The sequence below is a fragment of the Apus apus genome, chromosome W (assembly GCF_020740795.1).
Source record: "Apus apus isolate bApuApu2 chromosome W, bApuApu2.pri.cur, whole genome shotgun sequence".
Taxonomy (NCBI): domain Eukaryota; kingdom Metazoa; phylum Chordata; class Aves; order Apodiformes; family Apodidae; genus Apus; species Apus apus.
This window is the reverse complement of record NC_067311.1, coordinates 5,846,173-5,871,670: the sequence shown is the minus strand read 5'-3', so window position 1 is coordinate 5,871,670 and position 25,498 is coordinate 5,846,173. Positions and strand designations below refer to the sequence as shown.

Here is a 25,498-nt window from a genome sequence, read left to right as displayed (position 1 = left end):
GCAACACATAACCAATTGTCTCTAGGGAGATAATGAGGTTTACCTTCTGTCGCAAGCCGGTACTGGGGGTCTACCGGCTGTCAGGATACTTTTGCGACTCCCCCTCCCAGTGTGGAGGGGTTTGCGAATAAGACTGAGGGTCACACATGGCACTGCCTCGACCACTGCGGGACCGTATTTCAGGGTGGTAGTTAGAATGCACACCCCACCCCACCACGCTCAGAAATTGCCTCTAAAGCCAAGGTTTACTCCACAAACTAATCGGTTTATTAAGGGTTAACACAAACCGAGGGATGATGTTTAGGGACAATGCAGGTGTGAATGGCTACCAGGGATATCAATATGTATATAGTGAGAAAGTGTCCTTTAGGGAGGCAATGCAAAAGGTCCGATGCTTTTAAGGGAGAGGATTAAGGACCAAAGGGAGGAGGGAAGGAGGGAAGGAAACCCGACGCCGGTCCTCCTTAGGAGGTCGCGCTGTATGTGCGAGTATGAGGAAAGGAGTGTGTGTGTGTGTGTGTGTGTGTGTGTGCGTGTGCGGATGTGGTGATGTTACCCTCCAGCAGCTTGTCCAGCGTTGGTCGGTGGCCGGAAGGCAGGATGGCAGGTCCGTGGTGTCGGAGGGGCAGCCTCTCGGCAGCGGGTGCAGCGCCCGTTGGTTTCCCCTCAAGCGGCAGCAACACGGGGAGGGGGCTCCAGCCCCGACCCCAGGGCTCGGGACTCCGGCACGCTCGGCACTGAGGCTCAGGCTGGACCCGGGGCAGGCAGGCAGGCAGGCAGGCAGGCAGGCAGGCAGGGTCCCAGCACCAGTGTCCGCAGCAGGGGGGGTGTCCCGCACAGAAAGCGTCCGAACGAGCCTCAGGGAGGAGGGAAGGGCCCATCTGCTGCACTCGCCACCTTTTATAACCCCGTGACCCACCTGTCCAGTCAGTGTCACTGTCCAGAGCCAATGAGCATCCATGAGCCCCATGTTAGGGCGGTGACTACCAGGGGCACAGGATGGCTTGTTGCCCATCCTTTCTGTCCCGTACCACATCTGTTGTTTTGGGTTCAGTTGTCCTTGCGAAGCAAGTCTGTTTTAGTTCGTTAGCTGGGCATAATCAGGAGAGGCCTTCGCTGGCTTAAAAGGCATTTTGTTTAGACTTATGTGGGGAAGAACAGTTTCCCACACCTTCCCATCTGTTTGGCATCTTATTCCTTCTGTCAGTCATTCTTTCAGTGGAACTGATGGGAATCAGAGATCATGTCTCCGTACTGTCGTGCTTTCAAAGCCAATTCACGCACAGTTGGTCTTAAGTAGTCATCCATGCATCCCATGAAGGAAAATCTGTGGGAATGTGCTGCTGGTACAGTCTGCATAAACTTCCAAAACATGGGCGTGTCACACAGGATGGCATCAGGATCTGTAATCCCATTGTTATTATAGATCACCTCTCGCAGTTAATTCTCTCAATTATGTGATGGTTCTCTCAAGAGTGGGTGTTCTGCTTTGGCACCAGTCAGTGTTGCCCTTATGGGGGTATCTCTCCTTTACAGCTGATAGAAGTCAGCTCCACAGGGTGGAAGTTCCTGTCTTACTACCAAGTGCTCTATCAATACCAGCATCTCTGGCCAGGGATCTCAACTGCTTGGCTTCTCTTTTGTCCACATCATAGGTTTCAGCCCCACCATCAAAGCATTGGAGCAACCAAGGAAGAAGTGGCTCACCTTCATTGTGGGTAAAGTCTTTTCTCATGAGGCACAGTTCCTTTAGAGAGAAAGGTTGGACAAGATCATTGTTGTCATCTGCTTGAGAAGAGCCTCCTCCTCCATCTGCTTGAGAGTGGCCTGCTCCTTTATCTGTTTTAGAAGTGTCTGCTCCTGTGGTTAGGTCTTTTAAAATCGCTTTCAGAAAGGGGTCCTGTATTGTTAAATGTGTTCTTGGGGTTTTGAATGCCTGTTTCTGCCTTCTGACTGAAGCAATGCCATTTAGATCAAAAGCTGGAAGATTCAGCCCAAGAGAAAACAGAGAGGTAAAACTGACCCTGCCATTGCCAACATAGATCTTTCTGTTCACATAAGAATCCTTACTATACAGTGCCAACATATAGATCAGTATCAAAACCTCTGTAATCACTAAATAGCTTATCACATGATAGATTATGGTTTTGGCTATAGTCTTGTTGATAAACCATAAAACAAGAGCAGCTACACAGAGCAGTATTATCCCAGCTGCATACCACATATACAATTGCATGTTGGGAAAAAGGTTCAGCAGAAACATTGCAGAAAGTGTCTGTTCAGTTTTCAACCCATCAGTATATTCAGCAGAAGCATTGCCCATTGCTATCTGAGGGATTCCTCCCATCAGAGATGGAATTTTAAACATTCACCAATTAGCGAGGATTTATAGCCTGGGCTTAAGATCGAGTTCCACATTGGGAGCCAATAGATTGTCGTCACGGTTTGACTGAGGATCAGCAATTAAACCAGCGAAAACAATGCTCTTAATCCCCCCCCTCCCACCCAGGTAGGGAATCACAGAATCACAGAATTTTTTTAGTTGGAAGGGACCTTAAAGTTCATCGATTTCCAACACCCCTGCATGGGCAGGGACACCTTCCACTAGAACAGGCTGCTCAGAGCCCCATCCAACCTGCCCTTGAACACCTCCAGGGATGGGGCCCCCACAACATCTCTGGGCAGCCTGTTCCAGTGTCTCACCACCCTTACACTGAAGAATTTATGCCTGATCTCTAACCTAAATCTCTCTTCTTTCAGCTTAAAACCATTACCCCTCATCCTCTCACTGCAAGCCCCTGTAAAAAGACCCTCCCCAGCTTTCCTGTAGGTCCCCTTCAGGTACTGGAAGGCCGCTATGAGGGCCCCCTGGAGCCTTCTCTTTTTCAGGCTGAACAACCCCAACTCTCTCAGCCTGTCCTCATAAGAGAGGTGCTCCAGCCCTCAGATCATTTTCGTGGCCCTTCTCTGGACACTTTCCAACAGGTCCACATCTTTCTTGTGCTGGGGGCACCAGAGCTGGATGCAGTATTCTAGATGAGGTCTCACCAGGGCAGAGCAAAGGGGCAGAATCACCTCTCTCGATCCGCTGGCCACATTTCTTTTGATACAGCCCAGGATGGAGTTGGCCTTCTGGGCTGCAACTGCACATTGGTGGCTCATGTCCAGCTTTTGATCCACTAGTACCCCCAGGTCCTTTTCTACAGGGCTGCTCTCAAGCGTGACCTCCCCCAGCCTGTATTCATATCTTGGATTACCTCGGCCCAGGTGCAGGACCCTGCACTTGGCCTTGTTGAACCTCATGAGGTTCACTTGGGCCCACTTCTCTAGCTTGTCCAGGTCCCTCTGGATGGCATCCCATCCCTCTGGCATGTCAACCGCACCACCTACCGCATACTTGGTGTCATCAGCAAACTTGCTGAGGGTGCTCTCAATGCCACTGTCAATATCGTTAATGAAGATATTAAACAACACTGGGCCCAGCACTGCCCCCTGAGGGACACCACTTGTCACTGTTTTCCATCTGGACTTAGAGCCGTTGACCACTACCCTCTGGACGCGACCATCTAGCCAGTTCCTTATCCACTGAACAGTCTACCCATCAAACCCATATCTCTCCAATTTAGTGAGAAAGATATTGCGGGGGACTGTGTCAAAGGCCTTGCAGAAGTCCAGATAGATGACATCCACTGCTTTTCCCTGGTTGACTGATGTAGTCACTTTGTTGTAGAAAACCACTAGGTTGGTCAGGCAGGATTTGCCCCTGGTAAAGCCGTGCTGGCTGTCCTGGATCACCTCCTTGTCCTCCACGTGCCTTAGCATGTCTTCTAGGAGGATCTGTTCCATGATCTTCCCAGGTACAGAGGTGAGGCTGATAGGTCAGTAATTTCCAGGGTCCTCCTTTCTACCCTTTTTAAATATGGGTGTAACATGTCCTTTCTTCCAGTCACCAGGGACTTCACCTGACTGCCATGACTTTTCAAATATCATGGACAGTGGCTTGGCAACTACATCCGCCAATTCCTTCAGGACTCTGGGATGTATCTCATCAGGTCCCATGGACTTGTATATCTTCAGGTTCCTCAGATGGCCATGAACATTGTCTTCACTTACAGTGGGGGGGACTTCGTATCTCTGGTCTGCATCTTGTGAGCCATCAACATGAGAGTTGTGAGGAGAGGAGTTGTCAGTGAAGACTGAGGCAAAAATGTTGTTGAGAACCTCAGCCTTCTTGTCTGTTGTTACCATTTCACCATTGTGGCTCATCGAGGGGGTATGCTTTCTTCAACCTTCCTTTTCTGGTTTACGTACCTGTAGAAGCCCTTCTTGTTTTTCTTAACATCTCTTGCCAGGTTCAGTTCTAGCTGTGCCTTGGCCTTCCTGACCTCATCCCTGCATAACCAGGCAGCGTCCCTATACTCTACCCAGGATATCTGTCCCCTCTTCCACTGCCTGTGTAGGTCCATCTTGCCTTTTAGTTTGACCAGCAGGTCTCAACTCAGCCATGCTGGTCTCTTACCTTCCTTGCCCAATTTCCCATACCAGGGGATTGAGACCTCTTGCACCCTATGGAAAGCATCTTTAAAGATCTGCCAGCTCTCTTCTGTTCCCTTGTCCCTGAGGGCTGTTTCCCATGGGGTCCTATCTACTAACTCCTTGAAGAGCTGGAAGTTTGCTTTCCTAAAATTCAGAGACCTGACTAAGCTTTTCATCTGCCTCTTACCTCTTAGGACAGTGAACTGCACTAGTGCATGGTCACTGCAGCCCAGGCTGCATTCAGCTTTGATATCCCTAAAGAGTTCACTTACATTTGTGACAATCAGGTCCAATAACGCATCCCCCCAGGTAGGACTGTCAATTTCCTGACTTAAGAAGTTGTCATCAAGGCATTCCAGGAGTCTCCTGGATTGCTTACAACTTGCCGTGCTACTTTTCCAACAGATGTCGGGATGGTTAAAATCACCCAGCAGGATGAGAGCCTGTGATCGCAATGTTTCCTCAAGCTGAAGAAGGCTTCATCAATAGACTCCACTTGATCGGGTGGCCTGTAATAGACTCCAACCACTAGGCTCCCTTTGGTGTTTCAATCCCTAATTCCCACCCATAAACTTTCAACTTGCTCATGGCTATTTTTTAGGGACAACTCTTCACACTCTATCCAATTCTTTACATAGAGGGCAACACCTCCACCCCTTCTTCCTGTCCTGTCCCTTCTGAACAGCTTATAGCCTTCGATAGCCACACTCCAATCATAGGATTCATCCCACCAAGTTTCTGTAATTGCCACTATATCATAGCTTTCCTGTAGCATGATAGCTTCCAACTCCTCCTGTTTGTTGCCCATGCTGCATGCATTGGTGTAGAGGCACTTCAGCTGGGCTGCTGGCCGTGTCACCTTCTTAGAGGGACACCCTTTTATACCCTTGAGGTGTTTCCTGTCTCCTGCGTCCTTTATGACTTCCAGACCTTCAACCCCCATCGTGCAAACCCCAGGTATGTTTGCAGCAGGCTTTGCTTTCCCTTCCCCCTTCAAACCTAGTTTAAAGCCCTGTCAATGAGGGCTGCTAACTTCTGGGAGAATATCCTCTTCCCGTGCTGAGATAGGTGCACCCCATCTCTTGCCAGCAGTCTCAGCAATGTATATGCTGATCCCTGGTTAAAGAATCCAAAATTCTGTCGGTGGCACCAGCCCTGGAGCCAGGTATTAACCTGTGAGATTTTCCAGTTACTTCCTTCAAAATATCCTGCTCCTGGCAGTATGGAAGAAAAGATAACTTGGGCACCTGAGTCCCTGACTATTCTCCCCAATGCCCTGAAGTCATTCTTGATTCCCCTTGGACTTCTTTGTAACAATTTCCTCACTACCCACCTGAAAGATCAGTAGTGGGTAGTAGTAAGAGGGTCGTACCGGGTTAGAGACCTTTTTTGTAAAATCTCTTACCTGGGCCCCAGGGAGGCAGCATACCTCCCTATGTGTTGGGTCCGGTCAACAAATAGGGCCCTCCATTCCTCTGAGCAGGGAATCACCAATGACAACAACTCTTTTCTTTTTCTTATCAGAAGATGTTGTTATATGAGTAGGCCGTCTCACGTTGGGCCTCTCCTCTGTCCCAGATGGTCTATCATCTGTGACGTCATTAGTCTGCCCCTCAACTTCCAGAGCCTCATACCTGTTGTGCAGACTTATCTGAGGGGAGGATGTATGAAGGGAAGGGGGACGCCTACAGCCTCGAGCAGGAACCTGCTTCCACCTTCCCTCATCTTCTTGCTTGCTATTGCTAGACTGGTAGAAGGAGGGCTGAGGACTCTTTTTTCTTCCTGCATCTCTTGATGTACCTGCCATCTCCTGGAAGGAGAGAGAGAATTAAGGAAAGAGACTCTCTGGATTGAAAACAAAACTAGACAGCTTTTATTAAATACTAATGACAAAAGGAAATATGTACAATTATATACAAGTATGTTCAAGAATGTGTAAAACCCTATTGCCTCCCCCCACCCTCAGCAACTCCCATGGCACTCTCCTTAGCTGTAAACAGTCTCAAAATGTCCCAGACTGCTGCCAGAGATAGTGGCAGAGCAGACAGGAGCTGAGGAGAGTTAAGAGGGTCAGGAGTGCACGAGCCTAGGGATCAACAGTGATGGATAGATGGAGTCCTCCCCGAATGCTGGCCATGGACGGAAGAGAAGAAGAAGCAGGAAGGAAGCTGTCTTGTGTGACCTTTGACCTTACACCAAGCTTATGTAGTTATATGGAATGTAATATCTCTGGCCAATTTTGCTGTCCATCTAGTTACAGATATGACTCTTCTGCTCCAGTAGCCTCTGTGGCTGCAGATTCACTGGTGTGGGGAACGGTCCATCTTCTCTCCCCCCACATAAGACTAAACAAAATGCCTTTCAAGCCAGCAAAACAAGAGTAGTGGTTTTTGCTGATTTAGCCAAGGACAGACTGGAACAGGCCTCTTGCTCTACCAGATAAGTCCACAGCAAGAAAACAGCATAAGGGTTATGATAACTGGCAGAAAAATGGACAATAGGTTAAAGACTGCCTCTGACAGAGTACATACCTGGCCAGTGCTAATTGGCTAATTTGAACAGTGGTACTTTACTCAAACAGTGATTTCTGATCTATAAAAGAGGGTAAGATCTGCAGGCCGCTGCTCTCTGCCCAACCAGAAGACCCTGCTGCAGTACCTGGACCTGCCTGGAATGCCAGCCTTGCTGTCCGGAGGAGCCGAGAGGGAAGGGGAGGCTGCCCCGCGACCGCTGCCCGAAGAAGCAGAAAGGGAAGGGGGGCCGCCTGCGCCCGCTCCGCGGGAATCGTGCCCGCTCCCCGGGGACCCTGCTTGCTACTGAGGGATTGCTGCCTGCCCAGCCTAAACCAAACCGGACCAAAGTAGGAGCTTGCCCAAGCCTGCGTTTGACACCTGCTTCGGGACTAAAGCTGTGCTTGCCGCAGCTGCTGCTGCTGGGAGGGGTCGCCCCGGTTACCGGGAAGCCGGCCCCCCCACGGATCTCCTGCCAAGCCTGCCAGCCGCATCCCGGGAACCACGCGCTACGGAAGGAGGGTAAATACACACACACACACTTTCCTGCCGGGCTCAACTCCTACCCTTTCACTCCATTGATTTTACACCTCTCCCTCGGAGTGTGCATTTAATAAGACCATAGTACCTTTGAATCCCTTTTCCAATATACACCTAGACAACCTCTCCTGAACCTTGATCCCTTAGTTTGTGTTGACCCTTAATAAACCGATTAATTTGTGAACTAAACATTGGTTTCAGTTACAGTTTGTGAGCGTGGTGAGAGGGTATTCTAATCTACCCTCTAAGATACGGTCCCACAGTGGCTGTTCCTCTGTGAGAGGCAAGCGCCTCATGTGACCCTTGGTCTCATTCACAAACCTCTCCACACTGGGGGGGAAAGTCGTGAAAACATCCTGACAGCCGGTAGCCCCCCAATACCGGTCCGTGACATTTTGGTGTCAAAAGTGGGATATTGAGGGTCTTTTGGAGCCCCCATACCACACTCTCAATTGCTAATTAACAGATTAACTAAAAAAAAAACACACCAAAACAAACAAACAAAAAACCTATTACAATTGTTATCAAAATGAGCACCGAGAATACCAATGCTGAGGCTGTTTGTGCAGAAAATACCACTCATGCAGAAGACACCACTCATGCAAAAGTTGCCACTGATGCAGAAAATATCAAGGTTCAGGACGGGTCGTCTCCATCACCTTCTCTGTTTGAAGAGGAACTGTGCAAATATGTGCTTGTGCAGCCCTTCTGGGGCTACCTTAAAAGGCACCAGTACCTTCCAACCTTTGCAGAATTTATGTGGGCTCAAGGGGCCTATATGAAGGGAGACTTCAATATCATTGCAGGTAACCTTATAAGATTGGATGTGGATTTCCCTTTTACTAGAGGCTTAAAAAAGGGTATCAAGAAATATGGGATAGATTACATTAATGCCCGCTGTTTCTTTATCCTGGCCACAGTTGCGTGGCACGATGGGGAAAAGCGGCAGCAGTAGATCACAAAGCTGCAGCGAGAGTTCATAGGGCTGCAGCAAGGTTTTGAGCAAAGGTTTGCAAGGCTGCAACAAGAAAATGAGGGGTGGCAACAAAAATGTTATAGGTTGCAACAAGTGAATGGTCACAACAGGCGTATAAAGAGCTGCAGACAAAGGTGCAACGAGAGTATGCAGGACTGCAACAAGAAAATAAAGGACTGCAACAGGAAAATAAAAGGTTGCAACAAGTGATTGCAGGGCTGCAGCAAGAATGTGTAAAGGTGCAACAGGAGTATGCAGAACTGCGACAAGAAAATGAGGGGCTACAACAAGAGATTGAACAGCTGTGAGAGCAGTTAAAACAAAAGGATGCTCCCCTTTTGAGGGAGGAGGACTTTGGGGATGCCTTGGACTCCTCAAATTCCTCAGACTCGGATAGCACAAACCATGAGCCCCAGGACTGCCTTAAGACAATTAAAAAATGCAAGCTCATAAGCTCGCCGCAAGTGCCCTTACCTGATCAGTCAGGTAAGAAGCATTTATCTTTTAATGACAAAATAGAAATACTCAATTCTTCCCTTTCAAAATCAAAAAAGCAGCAAGCCCCCGCGCAGCCACTCCCTCTCACCTCTCCAGTCGATAGCAAGCTGGAGAGTTCAGTAGCTGAGATAAAGGAGCTGTGTGAATTCCTTGTTAAAAAAATCCACAACCTGGAAAAGAAACACAATCAACCTTCTGCTAGGGAGGAAGGCATTTCAATCCACTCATCTTCTCCCTATAGTTCTGAGGATGAGATGGAGGAGGGAGTGAAATATAAACATCTGCACCCGGTTGTGAGAACTTCCTTTTCTCACAAAGAAGGTACTGGCAAGAAAAAAGAAGTAGTAACTAAAGAAATACCTTACACTCCAATGGAATTGACAAATATTACAAAACAATACAGCAGGCTTCCATCTGAGACAGAAGCTGAATATGTAATGAGAGTGTCCCTCACAGGAGGAGACTATATCATGTTAAGTGATGAAGAAGCTGAAGGGTACTGGAGACCCGGAATTATTTTAACGACTGAAGATAAGTCGCACCCCTGGACCCTAACTCAGCGTGCAGCTTTTTGTGTTGGCACAAGTCATCCCCTTTCGAGAGGAGAGCCGTGGGCCCTGGAAGGGGACAACTAATCTTATGGCCAACATATGAAAGGCTGCTGTAATTCAAATGATTTATGAACATGAATTAATACCAGGTCAGAATGGTCCTATGAATCTTCGAGTGAGACCCAAAAGACTGAATGTTCTAATCAGGGGACTCCCTGGACAAATTCAAGGTGTAGCCATCCAAATTAAAGATAGACTCCGAAATGGACATAAGCGAGGATTTACATGATCCGATTTGGCCAAAGAATTGATAAATTACAGCAAGGAGTATGGTGTAGCTGTTTCTGAAAAATCTTGCAAGCCTTATGCAGTCAGACAAGTCACTCAACCTTCATATGCTGATATGGCTGCTAGGCCACCCCGGAACCCCCTTCCTCCTAAGCAGCAAGAGAAATCACAGGGTGACTGGATAGTCGTGAATAGAGGTAAACAAAATAGAAAACCAAACAGCACACATAGAAACCAACACCCCGAAAATCAACGTGATTCATCACAAGATGACATGGGGCCGTACGCTAAGCTTAAGGAGGAAGTCAGGCCTGTGGGCATGCCATCTGAACTTTTGTCTCAGAATTATACCTACCATCACCTAAAAACACTAATAGAAAAATGGCCCAAAAGGCCTAACTTGAGGTCTAATTCAAGAGAAAATCAGTCTAGAAGGCGTAACTCATGGTCTAATTCAAGAGAGAAATCGAGAGAAAGATCCAATAGCTCGGGAAACTAAATAACCCTCCTTCTGCAAAGAAAAGAAAATCTAAAAGACAGCGAAGGAGGGGAAAAGGAAAGGATTTTAATACAGAAACTAAAAATGATTGGCAAACAAACAGTAATCAATCAGGCCCTAAAACTTCCGGTCCTCCAAAAGATTGGCAAAATGTGTTAAGGCTAGTTCAAAAAAAAAATGGGGACTCGGAACTTACCTGTGCTGTTGGGCCAAGACGTTATCCTGTAACATTTGTGGCAGACACAGGAGCACAAATTTCCACGCTGAAAGCCGATGTAGCTGAATAATGTGGTATTAAACCATCTCTAAAGCCAATATATGTAAGTGGAGCATTCGGCAACTCTGCTTTACAAAAAACAGCTAAAGTCACTTTAAATCTACCAGGAGAGGAAGAACCGAATCGGACTGAAATGATTGTGGGTGACATTCCTTACAATTTGTTAGGAATGGATGTTCTCACAGGCCGAGCGTGGAGAGATGAAGAAGGCTGTTGCTGGAATTTTGGCACACCCACACCAAAGATAAGATTGTTACAGTGTGCTCCGTGCCTGCCACAAAACAGGATAACAAATGTGAGACAATATTCCATCCCAATTGCTGCAAAGGAAGGCATTAAAGAAGTCATTTCTGATTTAAAACAAAAGGGCATTATTGTGCCTTGTCATTCACCATTTAACTCCCCAGTCTGGCCTGTAAGAAAACCAAATGGTAAATGGAGGATGACTGTTGATTACAGGAAATTGAATGCCAATACAGACACACTCACAGCTGCTGTACCTAACATTGCTGATTTGGTACTAGAAATCAAGGAAGCAGCACACCCAGTGCTGGCCTCATTGGATGTAAAGGATATGTTTTTCCAAATCCCTATTGATCCAGAGGACCAAAAATATTTTGCCGTCGCTTGGGATGGGGTGCAGTACACTTTCACAAGGTTGCCCCAGGGATATTAACATTCACCCACACTGGCCCACCACACACTTGTGTGTGAGCTGGAAAACATTCCAGAAATCAAGAATAACACCAACGTCAAAGTCTATCAGTACATAGACAATGTTCTGATAGGGGGCCAGAGTGAGAAGGAAGTAAAAGCAGTTTATGATGCTATAATCAAGCATCTAACTGACATGCATGTAGAAATCCCTGAGGAAAAGAGGCAACCACCTTCCCAAGAAGCAAAATTTCTGGGAATAAAGTGGAAAGGGGGAACCTGGAATATTCCTTCTGAGACTTTGTCCCACCTGAAAGAGATAAAGGTGCCCTCTAATAAAAAAGAATTGCAGGAAATACTAGGAACCCTTCAGTACTGGAGGAAGCATATCCCAGATTTATCTATCATAGCACGTCCTCTTTTTGATTTACTGAAAAAGAATCGTCACTGGGAATGGGATAAATCTCATGAGGAGGCCATTGAATTATTATTATTGGAAGCACAGACTTTCCAAACTCTGGGACCTCTTCACCCAGAAGATCCAATAATAATAGAATGGGGGTTCTCAGCCAGTGCCTTATCCTATCACTTTTGGCAACGAGGGCCTAACGGAAGTACTCGACCAATTGGCTTCTACTCTCAATCATTAAAGGATTCAGAAAAGCGATATTCCATTCTGGAGAAGGGATTGTTAACAGTGTGTACAGCACTGAAAGAAGTCAGCACAGTCATTAAAAACCAAAGGGTAATTCTTCAAGGCCTTTTCAAAGTATTTAACGAAGTACTGTCTGGAAAGGCCCCTCCAGAAGGAATATCCCAAAAAGGTACAGTCAGGAAGTGGTATAGCCAAATTGAGTACTATTCTGGCCTTTTCAAGTTTGAAGAAGGCCCGGACAAACAATTGAAGATTCAGGAACAAATTGGATCGACAGATGAGAAAGATTTAACAATGAAAACTCCCAGTCCTATTAAAGAGGCCTCGGAATACAAGAGTGAAATGGTTAATGCTTGGTTTACAGATGCTTCATCTCGAAGAGAAGGGAGAACCTGGTTGTTTAAATCTGCTGCAATTAAACCCTCCACAGGTGAACAAATAAGTCATGATAAGGGCAGTGCCCAAGTGGGGGAGCTGGATGCTGTTCTTAATGTTTTTGTAAAAGAAAAAGCCTCCAAGGACGCTGTGTACATTTACACAGATTCCTTTGCAGTCTTCAAGGGCTGTGTAGAGTGGATAACTTTCTGGGAAAGTAATAATTGGGAAATTAACGGGGTGCCAGTCTGGCATAAAGAGAAATGGCAACAAATATTGAAAATTGCTAAAGAGAACCCTAATTTTCATGAAGGGTGGATTCCTTCTCACCAGACTAATTGAAAAATGAAGCTAGTAAGTGGAATAACTATGTTGATGAGCTAGCTAGAATTGATGTGAAGGAAATCCGATTAGCTGTCACAGAAGGAGAAAATCAGGAATGGAAAAGATTGCTCGAATGGCTCCACTGTAAAAGAGGCCATTCAGGAATCTTTGATTTATACAAAGAGACACAAGCCCGTGGGTGGCCTGTCACCTGTGAGCAGTGCAAAACATTTCTTCATGTGATCTTTGCAAAATCATACTTGGGGAACATCCATTAACATCTGATCATTTGCATATCAGGGAAGGAAAACCCTTGTGGTCCACATGGCAGGTGGACTACATCGGTTCCTTCTGAAAATCAGGAAACAAACAATATATCATTGTGATTGTGGAAGTTGTGTCAGGATTGACCTGTGCCGAAGCTGTTTCTAAAGCAAATGGAGAAAACACAGTTCATTTTCTGGAAAAGGTATTTGGGGTTCTTCCTAAACCCACAAATATTCAATCTGACAACGGAACTCATTTTACCTCACACCTGGTACAGCAATGGGCTAAAAGGGAAGGTATCAAATGGACATTTCATGTCCCATACTACCCACAAGCTAACGGGATAGTAGAACGTACTAATGGGTTAGTTAAAAGTCTCATTTGTCCACAGGATTCTAGATGGGATGAGAGGTAGGGATATGCAGTCCCTACTATAAACAACAGGTGGGGGGTGAACAGGTACCCTCGCCTAAATGCCTTCTTCCCTACGTCACCTACTCAGGAAAATGGTCAGCACAGAAGACTTTACAACAAATCCAAAACTCCTCTCCATCCTGGACAGACTGTTTTGGCAAACCTGCCAAATACTGCTAAGGTCAAGCTTACTTTACAGACACCAGTGAATTAAAATACATGGGTAGCATCTGATTTAAATGACAAACAACGTAAAATCAGTACAAATTGGATAATTCATGTTGAGGAAATCAGTGTTTTATTTTGGGAGAAATCGGTCATTTCTTTATACCTGTTTCTAGTGATGTTAGTTAATACATTGCAAATCATGACAGCCTAAAGAGCCAGAGACATCCCGGTGACAGTACCAGGCCTGATCAACCTGTTCCTGGACTTCGGAGGAGTTACTTTGTGACCGCTGTGGGACTGATCACCCCATGGCCTAAACAAGGTGCTCTATAACATTGTCTCCTTCTGTACTCCTTTGAGTTGTTGTTTGCAATATATTGTATTGGATGGGAATACTTAAAAATACTGCTACAGAACTCACTGAAGTAACAAGAACTTGGTTCAAATTTGGGGATTTCCTAAATGGTCTGCTTCCTTTTCATTTTGACAGAATTGAAAATTTGGTGTATGTTTTAATAACTGCAATTATTCTATTCCTTTTCCTTTTACTGTTTTAAATAAGGCTGATAAGAAAGGAATGTTTTTCTAACTGTGGGTCTTCAAGGCTGCATCTTTACTCTGCTGGCTCAGACACTACAGGGAGATCTATGACCCCCCCCCGTAGGAGACTGAATTAGACAGACAGCAAAATTCCTGCTCTTCTTCCCTTTTCTTCCGTCCATGGCCAACGTCCAGGGAGGACTCTGTCCATCCATCATCCTCGACCCCCAGGCTCAAGCTCTCTTGACCCTCATCACTCTCCGCTTTTCTCCATCAGCAGTCTGGAATTCTTTGGGACTGTTTGCAGCTGGGGGGTGGGGGAAATAAGAGGCTTTTGCACATATCTGAACGTGTTTGTGTGTGCTTGTATATATTTTCTTGAATCATTGCTGTTTGATTGAAGTTGTATGATTTGGTTTTTGGTCCAGCGGGGGCTCTCTATTTTTCTCTCTCTCCTTCCCTACCTGAGTGGGAGGCAGAGAGGAAGAGAGGATCGGGAGCGTTGTTGTCAGGCCTGAGTCAAATGGTGACACATATCATTGTATATTATGTTTGGGAATTGTTCCCTTGTTTGTTGTTATGGATTATTATATTTTATCTATATTTTTTATCTATATTTGTTTTTACATCCAAGGAGGGGAAAGATCTAATGTGAGGAAAGGGTTTGGACAAGAGCCTGGTTCACACATATATACTAATGGACCATAAGGACACCACATATTTGCTGCCTTAAAAGCCACTGGGTGAGATGTGGGGAACGGTCCATCTTCTCTCTCCCCACACAAGACTAAACAAAATACCTTTCAAGCCAGCAAAACAAGAATGGCGTTTTTTTGCTGATTTAGCCAAGGACAGACTGGAACAGGCCTCTTGCTCTACCAGATAACTCCACAGCAAGAAAACAGCATAAGGGGACCCTGCTCGCTCCCGAGGGATTGCTGCCTGCCCAGCCTAAACCAAACCGGACCAAAGTAGGAGCTTGCCCAGCCTGCATTCGCCACCTACTTCGGGACTAAGGCTGTGCTTGCCGCAGCTGCTGCTGGGAGCGGTCGCCCCGGTTACCGGGAAGCCTGCCCCCCCACGGATCTCCTGCAGAGCCTGCCAGCCGCATCCCGGGAACCACGCGCTACGGAAGGAGGGTAAACGCACACACTCACACTTTCCTGCCGGGTTCAACTCCTACCCTTTCACTCCATTGATTTTACCTCTCCCTCGGAGTGTGCATTTAATAAGACCATAGTACCTTTGAATCCCTTTTCTGATATACACCTAGACAACCGCTCCTGAACCTTGATCCCTTAGTTTGTGTTGACCCTTAATAAACCGATTAATTTGTGAACTAAACATTGGTTTCAGTAACAATTTGTGAGCGTGGTGAGAGGGTCTTCTATCTACCCTCTAAGATACGGTCTGTGGCATTCAGGATCTATAGTGCTTGTCTTGAACAATCCAAGAGATAAGTGATGGACTTTGGCACTCAGGATATCTGTTGTCTGTCTTGTGGCATCTGTCTCAGCAACCCACCCAACCGTTTTGCTTCACCTCCTGTGATGTGTACCTGAGAACTGGGGAGTTTAGTGTGGGACATGCTGAGATTGGAGACAAAGGAGTTCTACAGCTGGTGCTGGGAGCAGAATATCCAGTGATAACCAGGCCTTGATATCTCATGAAAACCACCGACTTAGCAGGAAAAGACAAAGAGTGCCAGTCTCAAGCCGCTTCCTAGGACCGAACCTCCGCTGCAATAAACTAATCCTGTGGTGCCAGTTGTCTCAACCTCCTCTTTTGTAATGGCTCATCTCATCAATTAGCCAAACAAAGACTATCTGCAGGACATAGCCCCAGTGCCATACCTACCCCCCTCCTATCTCGGAGGAGCACGGAGAAGATAGAAGGATTTTCTCACTTATTCAGGGAGAAAAGTGGGGGTGCAGTGGGCAAGAACTGTATAAAAATCTGGGACACTATGGGTGCAGCGAAGCACTTCCCCACCAGGAACCACTTCCCCACTGACGACATTGCTGGACCGTGGTGGTAACTATGCTCTCGCTTGCTGTCCTCTGTGAGAGGCGAGCGCCACATGTGACCCTCGGTCTCATTCGCAAACCTCTCCACACTGGGGGGGAAGTCACAAAAACATCCTGACAGCCGGTAGCACCCCAATACCGGCCCGCAACAACTGGGTAGAACAAACTGACCTTCGCGTCTCAGCAGTAACATAAACATTCCAGTGTTATCAGTCCACTAGCCATAAAACTTGCTGCTAGTTAAAAGAGAGCTCACTGAAAGAATAAAAACAGTAAAAAGAAAATTGGCTTCATCCTGGCTCAAGCCAGGACAGTTGAAAATCAAGTGATAGGCTTAACTGAGTTTCTTAAGAGGCACAATATACAGATTGAACCTAATGACCCTTGGTCGGAAGCCAATTGGTGTAAACTGGAGAACATTTTAGCTAGGATAGATAAGAACAGAGGCTCATTAAAGGGGATAGTGATATTTGGGAGAGTTTAGATCTTGAGGAGGAGGATTAGGAGGAGGAAAAATGGCTTTCTCTGCCAGCTCCAGCCTCTTCCCGAACAGCGACCGATACCGCTGCTTCCACAGCAAGTGCAGTTACCGGAGGCTTTACCAAAACTGTTCCTCCTGTAGTTGCCTCCTTCTCTGCTGCAACAAGTGTTATTGTGGCTACTGCCGCTCCTGTCACAGGCACCGCTCCTGCTGCTTCTCTAATGCTTGTTGCTGCTCTCACTACCTCTTCCCCTGTAACAATTAAACTTTCGGATCTCAAAGAGGGGGAGGAAGCAGAACTAAAAATGAGACCTGTAAGAAAAACTGAGCTATCAGAGGGGCCACAAGGATATCAGAGGAGAACTGCAATTAAGAGTGCACCTTGGGATCCTCTGCAGATGTAAAAATTACAGGATAGATATGGGTGGCAGCCAGGAGAAACAATAAGTCAGTATTTATGGAGAGTGTGCCTTACTTGAGGAGAACTAGTAATGCTGGATAATACTAAAGCCAGTGGGTTTTGGGGTCCAGCAGTTCAGTTAAATCGTGGTCCCAATCCTGATGACTGTCCATATTCTATCACTATCACTATTAGGCTGGAGAAATAGATCCACAGGATAGGGGAGAACCAACTATTATACCCATTAATTCAATTGATAGTCTGTTAACTGCTATGACCAAAGCAGGTTATTTACAGGCAATGCATGATCATGCTGACAGAGATACTCCAATCACTGCTGAGGTGAACCCTGATATGATAAGACTTCTTTTCACAGGTGCTCTGGCAGACCTAAAAGGTTATTTAGGGAGGTGCAAAGATGGCGCTAGAGAAGATTGGCTTCACAATCAGGGGTTACAAGCCAGTCAGCCAGGATGGCCGATTCCTATGTGGGCAGAATGTTTACATAGTAAGGTGATTCATGCAAGAATTACACGCTTGCACCTGGTGTCTGAAGGTTTTTTGCCCTTTGTGTTTTAAAGCTTTTTCTGGAAGTTTAGCTTGCTTGTTAGAATCTGACCAGCCTAATCCTTCCCGACAAAAGGATCAGGAACTACATCTCCAGCCTTAATTCTTGTCCTTTTACCCTTCCCATCCTCAAGGCATTGCCTTCTCAAAGACTCTGTTTTAAACGAGTTGAGCAAGAAGTTAGCCAAGCTTATACCTACTCCACAGCCTCTTTCTTTATAGCTGTTCCTTGGTTTCCATCACACACACAAAGAGCACCCAACAGGCTCTGTACATTTTCATCCATTTGCATGCAGGAGTTCCAGTTCTGTGTCACTTTTATTACCAAGTGAGAAAAAAAGGAGTCTAGATCCTTTTTCTCACAAGAACCTCTTACTGCTCAGAAAGAAGGCTTTTTCTCTTGAAATTCCCCTCCCTATTCCTTTCCTATCTCCAAAACACCCTGTTCCTACCCCTGTCACTATAATTCTTTAAACCACCAACCCTCTTCAAATTCTAGTTGGAACTAGATGATCTTCTAGGTCCCTTCCAACCCAAACCATTCTATGATTCTATGATTTCACATGGAGGAATCTGCCTTTTAGGCTTTGCAATGGTTTGACCTTGGCCAGCTGCCAGGAGCCCACCCAGCTGCTCTCTCACTGCCCCTCCTCAACAGGACAGGGGGAGAAAACAGGATGACAAAGTTCCTTCACAAAACATCCACCTGCTGGTTCCACAGGGAAATACCTGCTCCGGACAGCATTTTGCCCTTTCCTAAATATGTTTTTACAGGGGTGCCACCTGCTTTGCTGAGTTGCTCAGCTTTGGCTTGTGGTGAGTCCAGTGCCTAGCTGGCTGGAACCAGCTGTGCCTGGCATAGGGCAGACCCTGGCCTCTTCTCACAGAGGCCACCCCTGCAGGCTGCTCCTGGAGCACTGTGTCCTGTTCTGGTCCCCACAGGTAAAAAAAAAAAAAAGGACGCAGACAGACTGGAGAGAGTCCCAAGGAGGGCCAAGATGATGATCAAAGGGCTGGGGAACCTGGCCAATTCCTTGAGCCTTTCCTCCCCTGGAGAAGAGAAGGCTCCGGGGAATGTCACCACAGTATTCCAGTACTTGAAGGACAGCTACAAAGAGGATGGAGGCTCTCTCTTCACAAGGAGCCACACAGAGAAGATGAGGGGCATTGGGTACAAGTTGCACCAGGAGAGAGGTTTCATCTCGAGACAAGACAGACTTTTTTTTTCTTTCTTTTACAGCAAGAACAATCATCCACTGGAACAGCCTCCCCAAGAATGTGGTAGAGTCCCCATCACCGGAGATTTTCAAGATGCCATTGGACAGGGTGCTAGATAATCTCATCTAGGCTCCCTTTCACAGAATCACAGAATCCTAGGGGTTGGAAGGGACCTCAAAAGATCATCTAGTCCAACCCCCCTGCCAGAGCAGGATCACCTAGAGCACATCACACAGGAACTTGTCCAGGCAGGTTTTGAATGACTCCAGTGAAGGAGACTCCACAACCTCTCTGGGCAGCCTGTTCCAGTACTCTGTCACTCTCACAGTAAAGAAGTTCTTCCTGATATTCACATGGAACCTCCTATGCTCCAGTTTGCATCCATTGCCCCTTGTCCTATCACTGGACATCACTGAAAAAAGCCTGGCTCTGTCCTCCAGACACTCGCCCTTAACATATTTGTAAACATTGATGAGGCCCCCCAGTCTCCTCCTCTCCAAGCTAAAGAGACCCAGCTCCCTCAGCCTTTCCTCATAAGGGAGATGTTCCACTCCCTTAATCATCTTTGTGGCTCTGTGCTGGACTCTTTCAAGCAGTTCCCTGTCCTTCTTGAACTGTGGGGCTGTCACCGTTTGACTCAGTTTGACAACAATGCTCTCGATCCCCTCCCCCTCCCACCCAGGTAGGGAAGGAGAGAGAGAAAAAGAGAGAGACTTGGCTGGATTGAAAACTGAACCGTGCAGCTTTAATTAGAATACTAATGTGTGATATGAGAGGAGATATATATATATATATATATATGTGATTATACAAAGGTGTGGGTAGAAGCCTCTCGCCTCCCCCCACCCCCAGCAACTCCCACAGCACTCCCCTCAGACGAGACAATTTCGAGGAATCCCAAAGCTGCTCCTGGAGAAAGGCAGAGAGTTACGAGGGTCAGGAGGGCTTGAGGTCGACGGGTCGACGATGATGGGCAGATGGTGTTTTCCCAGACACTGGCCACGAACGGAAGAGAGAGAGAGAGAGAAGAAGGAAGGGAGACGGAGAGGCGAAGCAAAGCAGAGAGAGAGCGAAGCAGGAAGGGAGGAAGTTTTCTTCTGTCATCTCCGACCTTCCCCCGAGCCTACGTAGATATATGGGATGGAATATCTTTGGCCAGTTTTGCTGTTTGTCTAACCCAGCCTCCCACAGGGGGGCCACAGATCCCCCTCACGGTGTCTGAGCCGGCAGAGCAAAGGCACGACCTTGAGGGCCCAGCAATTATAAAAACATTCCAGTGTCTTATCAACCTAGCAGAACATGCAGTTGCTAGTTGAAGAAAGCTCACTGAAAAGAAAAAAAGGAATCAGCAAAAGAAAAACTGGCTTTATCCTGGATCAAACCAGGACAGGGGCCCAGAACTGGACATAATATTCCAGATGCGGCCTCACCAAGGCAGAATAGAGGGGGAGGAGAACCTCTCTTGACCTACTAACCACACCCTTTCTAATGCACCCCAGGACGCCATTGGCCTTCTTGGCTACAAGGGCACATTCCTGGCTCATGGTCATCCTCCTGTCCACCAGGACCCCCAGGTCCCTTTTTCCTACACTGCTCTCCAGCAGGTCAGCCCCCAACCTGTACTGGTTGGACGAGATGATCTTTTGAGGTCCCTTCCCACCTGGGCTGCTCTAGGATTCTACAATTCCTCAGTGGATCAGTGTTTAATAACCCTTTGCTCTCTGGTTTGGAGCAAAGTGTCAGCAATGTTGCCTGCTAGCCGAGGCGTAAATTCCACCAGGTGCCGCAGACTTATAAAAACTATGGCAATTGTCTCTCTGACTGTATAAAGTCATACGGAGCTACTTCAAAATTCCCCTGCTCAAAGAAGCAGGAAAGCCTTCTATGTAACTTGGGGAATTTACACAGGACAGAACACGAGAGGTTACCTACCTCAATCATTCAGTAAGCAAACAGCGCATCAGTGCAGCATGGAGAAAACATCGTATGTCAGACTCCATCTCCTTCAGGTAAACCATTTCCATCTCTTGCCCAGGAAGATAAAATGAAGGTGAAGCCCTCAGGTTACAAACTTCACTTGATCTCTTGGGGATATATATATATATATTTAAAAAAATATGTATATGAGATGAAGACACCTCCCATTTTGCCGACGGCGAGGGAAGCAAGCAGTCCAGAATCAATGTGATTGATAAAGCAAGCTTCGATTTATTGAATACACAGTGTTACTTTTATACCCTTTTCCAAACCTACATGTAGTGAATTCATTGGATAGTAACCACGCATAGTGAATTCATTGGATAGTAACTACTTGTAGTGATTTCACTGGACGGCAACTACTTGCAGTGATTTTACTGGATAATAACACACATCTGAGTTCCAGGGTTCTTCCTTGTTTTCTATCATTCTACTTCTCTACCTTGTCCTTGAGTTAGTTTAAGCTAACAGAGATTGTTTATACTTGTGTTAGGCTAAAAAAAGAGATTGCTTGTACAGCTGCTGTTTGTGCTACGCTCTCAAGGCCTCTCGAGGAGATAGCAGGGGCCCATGGCCCTGCTGCTCAAGCCATTCTGCAACACCATTGGGCATCTCAGATGCCCCAGTAACATAGTATTCAAGGGCAGTCTCCTAATAGCTGTTAAAGAAAGGTGAAGTTTGCCGTCTCCCTGCCATGCGGTTTTGGTTTGGGTCCGGCTGGGACGGAGTTAACTTTCTCCATAGCAGCCCTCATAGTGCTGTGCTTTGTAGTTGTAGCTAGAAGGGTGTTGAAGACACACCAGTGTTTTAGCTACTGCTGAGCAATGCTCCCACAGCTTGGAGGCTCTCTCTCCAACCACCCCACCCCCAAAGTCCAGGAAGCTGGGGGCAGGCAAGAGGGTGGAAGGGGACAGAACCAGGACAGCTGACCCAAATTGACAAAAGAGATAGTCCACTGTGCTATGGAAGCACCACAGCTGCCATTCAGACCACCTGCTTTCTCCTACCTGCAGCAGGAAGCTGGGCCTACCTCGGTTTCCCCTTGTGAGTCAATTGCTCTTTGTCTCTCAGTCTCACACTCTCTGTCTCTCAGCTTCACTGCCCTTAGCCTGGAGCTGGAGAGTTTCCACGGAAAGCAAAGAGCATAGTAAACTCTGAGCTGGTATCAATCTCCAAAGCACCAAAAGAAGGCCAAGTTGATATCTGTGGTGCCAGCTGCTCTCCTGTGTTGAAGAACACAGAGCCCAGCTTGGCTCCAGCGAGGCCAAACGGAAACCAAAAAAAGAACGGAGAGATAGATAAACACAAGAATTTGCTTAATGAGGGAAAATGCTTCCTTGGTGTCACGAGCCGATACTGGGGGGCTACCGGCTGTCAGGATGCTTTTGTGACTTCCCCCCCTGCCTCGATGTGGAGGGGTTTTTGAATAAGACCGAGGGCTCACACGTGGCACTCGCCTCGCACAGAGGAACGGCCACTGCGGGACCGTATTTTAGAGTGGTAGGTAGAATGCACCCCCCCACCATGCTCTCAAATTGCTTCAAAGACCAATGTTTACTTCACTAATTAATCAGTTTATTAAGGGTTAACACAAACTGGCTCTTTAAGTTGTCGGACCTGCAATATATTAACTAACGTCATTAGACATAAGTATACAGAAATACAAACACACACACACAAAAAAACACAAACCAAAAAATGAAACACTGATTTACTTGACTTGAATTATCCATTTTGTACTGATTTTATGTTGTCATTTAAATCAGATGCAACCCATGTATTTGAATTCACCAGTGTTTGTAAGGTGAGCTTGACCTTACCAATGTTTGGCAAATTTGTCTGGACAATTCGTCCAGGATGGAGAGGAGTTTTAGATTGCTTAAAAGACCTTTTATGTTCTCTGTGATCTTGAGTGGGTAACTCAGGGAAAAAGGCATTCAGTCGGGGGCACCCGTTCACTCCCCACCTATTATTTATAGTAGTGATTGCATACCCAAATCTTTCATCCCATTTTGAGCCCTGTGCGTGAATGAGACTTTTAATTAACCCATTAGTGCGTTCTACTATCCCATTAGCTTGTGGGTAGTATGGGACATGAAATGTCCATTTGATACCTTCCCTTTTAGCCCGTTGTTGTACAAGATGTATGGTGAAGTGAGTTCCATTGTCAGATTGGATATTTGTGGGTTTAGGCAGAATCCCAAATACCTTTTCTAAGAAGCAAACCGTGTTTTCACCATTTGCCTTAGAAACAGCTTTGGCACAAGTCAATCCTGACACAACTTCCACAATCACAATGATATATTGTTTGTTTCCTGATCTTCGGAAGGGACTGATGTAGTCCACCTGCCATGTGGACCACAAGGGTTTTCCTTCCCTGATATGCAGAGTGTCAGTTGTTAGGGGATGTTCCCCAAGTCTAATTTTGCAAAGATCACATGAGGAAATGACTGTTTTGCACTGCTCGCGGGTGACAGGCCACCCACGGACTTGTACCTCTTTGTATAAATCAAAGATTCCTGAATGGCCCCTCTTACAGTAAAGCCATTCGAGCAATCTTTTCCATTCCTGATTTTCTCCTTCTGTGATAGCTAATCTGATTTCCTTCACATCAATCCTAGCTAGCTCATCAACATAGTTATTCCATTTACTAGCTTCCTCCTTTAGAGCAGTTTGGTGCGAAGGTATCCATCCTACATGAAAATTAGGATTATTTTTGGCAATTTTCAGAATTTGTTGACACTTCTTTTTATGCCAGACAGGCACCCTGTTAATTTCCCAGTTCTTACTTTCCCAGAAAGTTATCCACTCCACACAGCCCTTAAAGACCGCAAAGGAATCTGTGTAAATGTTGATATCTGTGGTGCCAGCTGCTCTCCTGTGTTGAAGAACACAGAGCCCAGCTTGGCTCCAGCGAGGCCAAACAGAAACCAAAAAAAGGAGAGATAAACACAAGAATTTGCTTAATGAGGGAAAAGGCTTTCTTGGTTTTTCCTTTGTTTCCCCTTTTGTTCTCCACTAGAGGATTTTTGAGGTATGGCTAACCAGTTAAATGGCAGCAGCCAATCCCTTTATTCTATAAAAGCCTAGTCCCATCTTTGGTCGGGGAGATTCCTGTACATTTTTCTTAGAAGGAGTACTGCATCTTCTCCCCTCCAGTGGGGACGCCTGCTCAAGCAGTTACTCCTCGAGAGGTTGAGAGAAAGGGACACCTGGCCGTAGCCAAAGAAAGGGTAAGGAGTATCAAATCCCTATCTATGCGTTCTTAATCGCATCTTCTTCGCTAATTTAAACATTTAAGACAGTTTTGAGTTTTAAGCTTTGGAACTTTAAGACGTTAGGATCCTTGTAAACATAAAAGACTGCAGTCAGTGTATTATCACATTGCCTATAGGTATTACTTCAATCATTGTTCTAGATCTAGCATACGACCTATTCACGAGGAAGTTGCTAGCACTCAAACAATTAGCCTTTGTGTAATAGTTGACTATTTGGTTGTGTATTTTATTATTAAGGTACCTTCTTGTCTTGTTATCCTAATACCCTGTTTTGCTACCCTATATCCCAACGCTCGTGTAATCCGATGTATGCCTTTATAGTCTCATCTTTGGGATCCTTTGCGATTTACAATGAATCTTGGTTCTGTACATACACATCTCGTCTGCTCTCTTGCCCCGTACGGGACACTACCATAGCCCTCCTTGCCAGAAAAGGGATTATCAACAGGGCCTTATCGCACAGCCATTGATAAAGTGCTCCAACAGGACTTGGATGCTTCCAGCACATTGCGCTGTGCCAAAACCACCCTTGCACGGCACGCCGAGTAGCGTCACATACAGTAGTTTCCAAGGTTTTAGCAGCAGCCTACACACCGGCTTTACGTACGTTTGCGTACCACTCACGAAAAGCTCAGAGTTTGCTTCCTACAAGATGCAGGAGACTGCTAAGCGGCTCCAGCATCACGCTTCAATGACTGGGGCAAATCTGTTAACACCGTTAACCGACTGAAACATGCCACATACTTACACTCCAGGGAGGCACCAGTTTAACTTGCAGAACTATTTCCCTCAGTAAGACATGCCAAGACAGAGATGATATCCCCATGGTAAATCTTTATTGTGCAACTGCCGCTCAAAGCTTTCATTACCTTCCACAGACACGCCACACACACACACACAAACAATCAGACATCAACAGTGGCTAGACTGATGGGCAACAGACAAAATCCATTCGGTGGCCGTTTGTACACGTGCAGCAACTCTCGCGGTGCTAAAATCTTAGCCAGGCGGCCAGCCCAACAGACGGCCACCCGGAATACGTAGATGTTGGCGATAGACAGACTGCCCACCCTCAGGCCCTTCATCCACAACCGTCCGGAATCCATCGGTCAGGCCCAGGCGAGCAGCACGCTTCTTGCCAACAATCTTGAAAGGCCAAGAAGCTGGAGAAGGAAGCACAAAACCATAAATAAAAAATAACATAAACAAACAGCCACACACAAAGAGGGGAGATGGGCGGGAAGGGAAGGAATGGGAGCAGGGGAACCACCCGGAGAAACCAGTTAGCCAATTCCTAGCAATTCAACCACTGCGCTTCAAATTACCGTCCGTCCGCCTGCAACCGACGTTTTCCAAGCAAAGCTACAAAGACCGATCATGCACACTACTATAGAGAAAAAAAAGAGCTATGCAATTTTTTTCCAAGCTAGACGCTAACGGACTACAAAACAGCCAGAGAAGCTAAGTTTGTCTCTGGG

The 25,498-nt window shown here is 46.4% G+C and overlaps 1 protein-coding gene across 26 annotated transcripts in view; it reads right to left on the bottom strand.

Annotated features, from left to right (window-relative positions):
• LOC127395203 (adenosine 5'-monophosphoramidase HINT1-like) overlaps positions 1-25,498 on the bottom strand; it is a 213,788-nt gene that overhangs the window by 121,001 nt on the left and 67,289 nt on the right. The window contains exon 5 of one of the 26 annotated variants that reach the window (XM_051641823.1): positions 24,835-25,166. The exons of the other annotated variants lie outside the window; for them this stretch is intronic. Within the exon in view, the coding sequence (XP_051497783.1) occupies positions 25,020-25,166 (147 nt within the window). The 3' untranslated portion in view covers positions 24,835-25,019. Of the gene's footprint in view, positions 1-24,834; positions 25,167-25,498 lie in introns of those variants that run through there. 26 annotated transcript variants of the gene reach the window in all.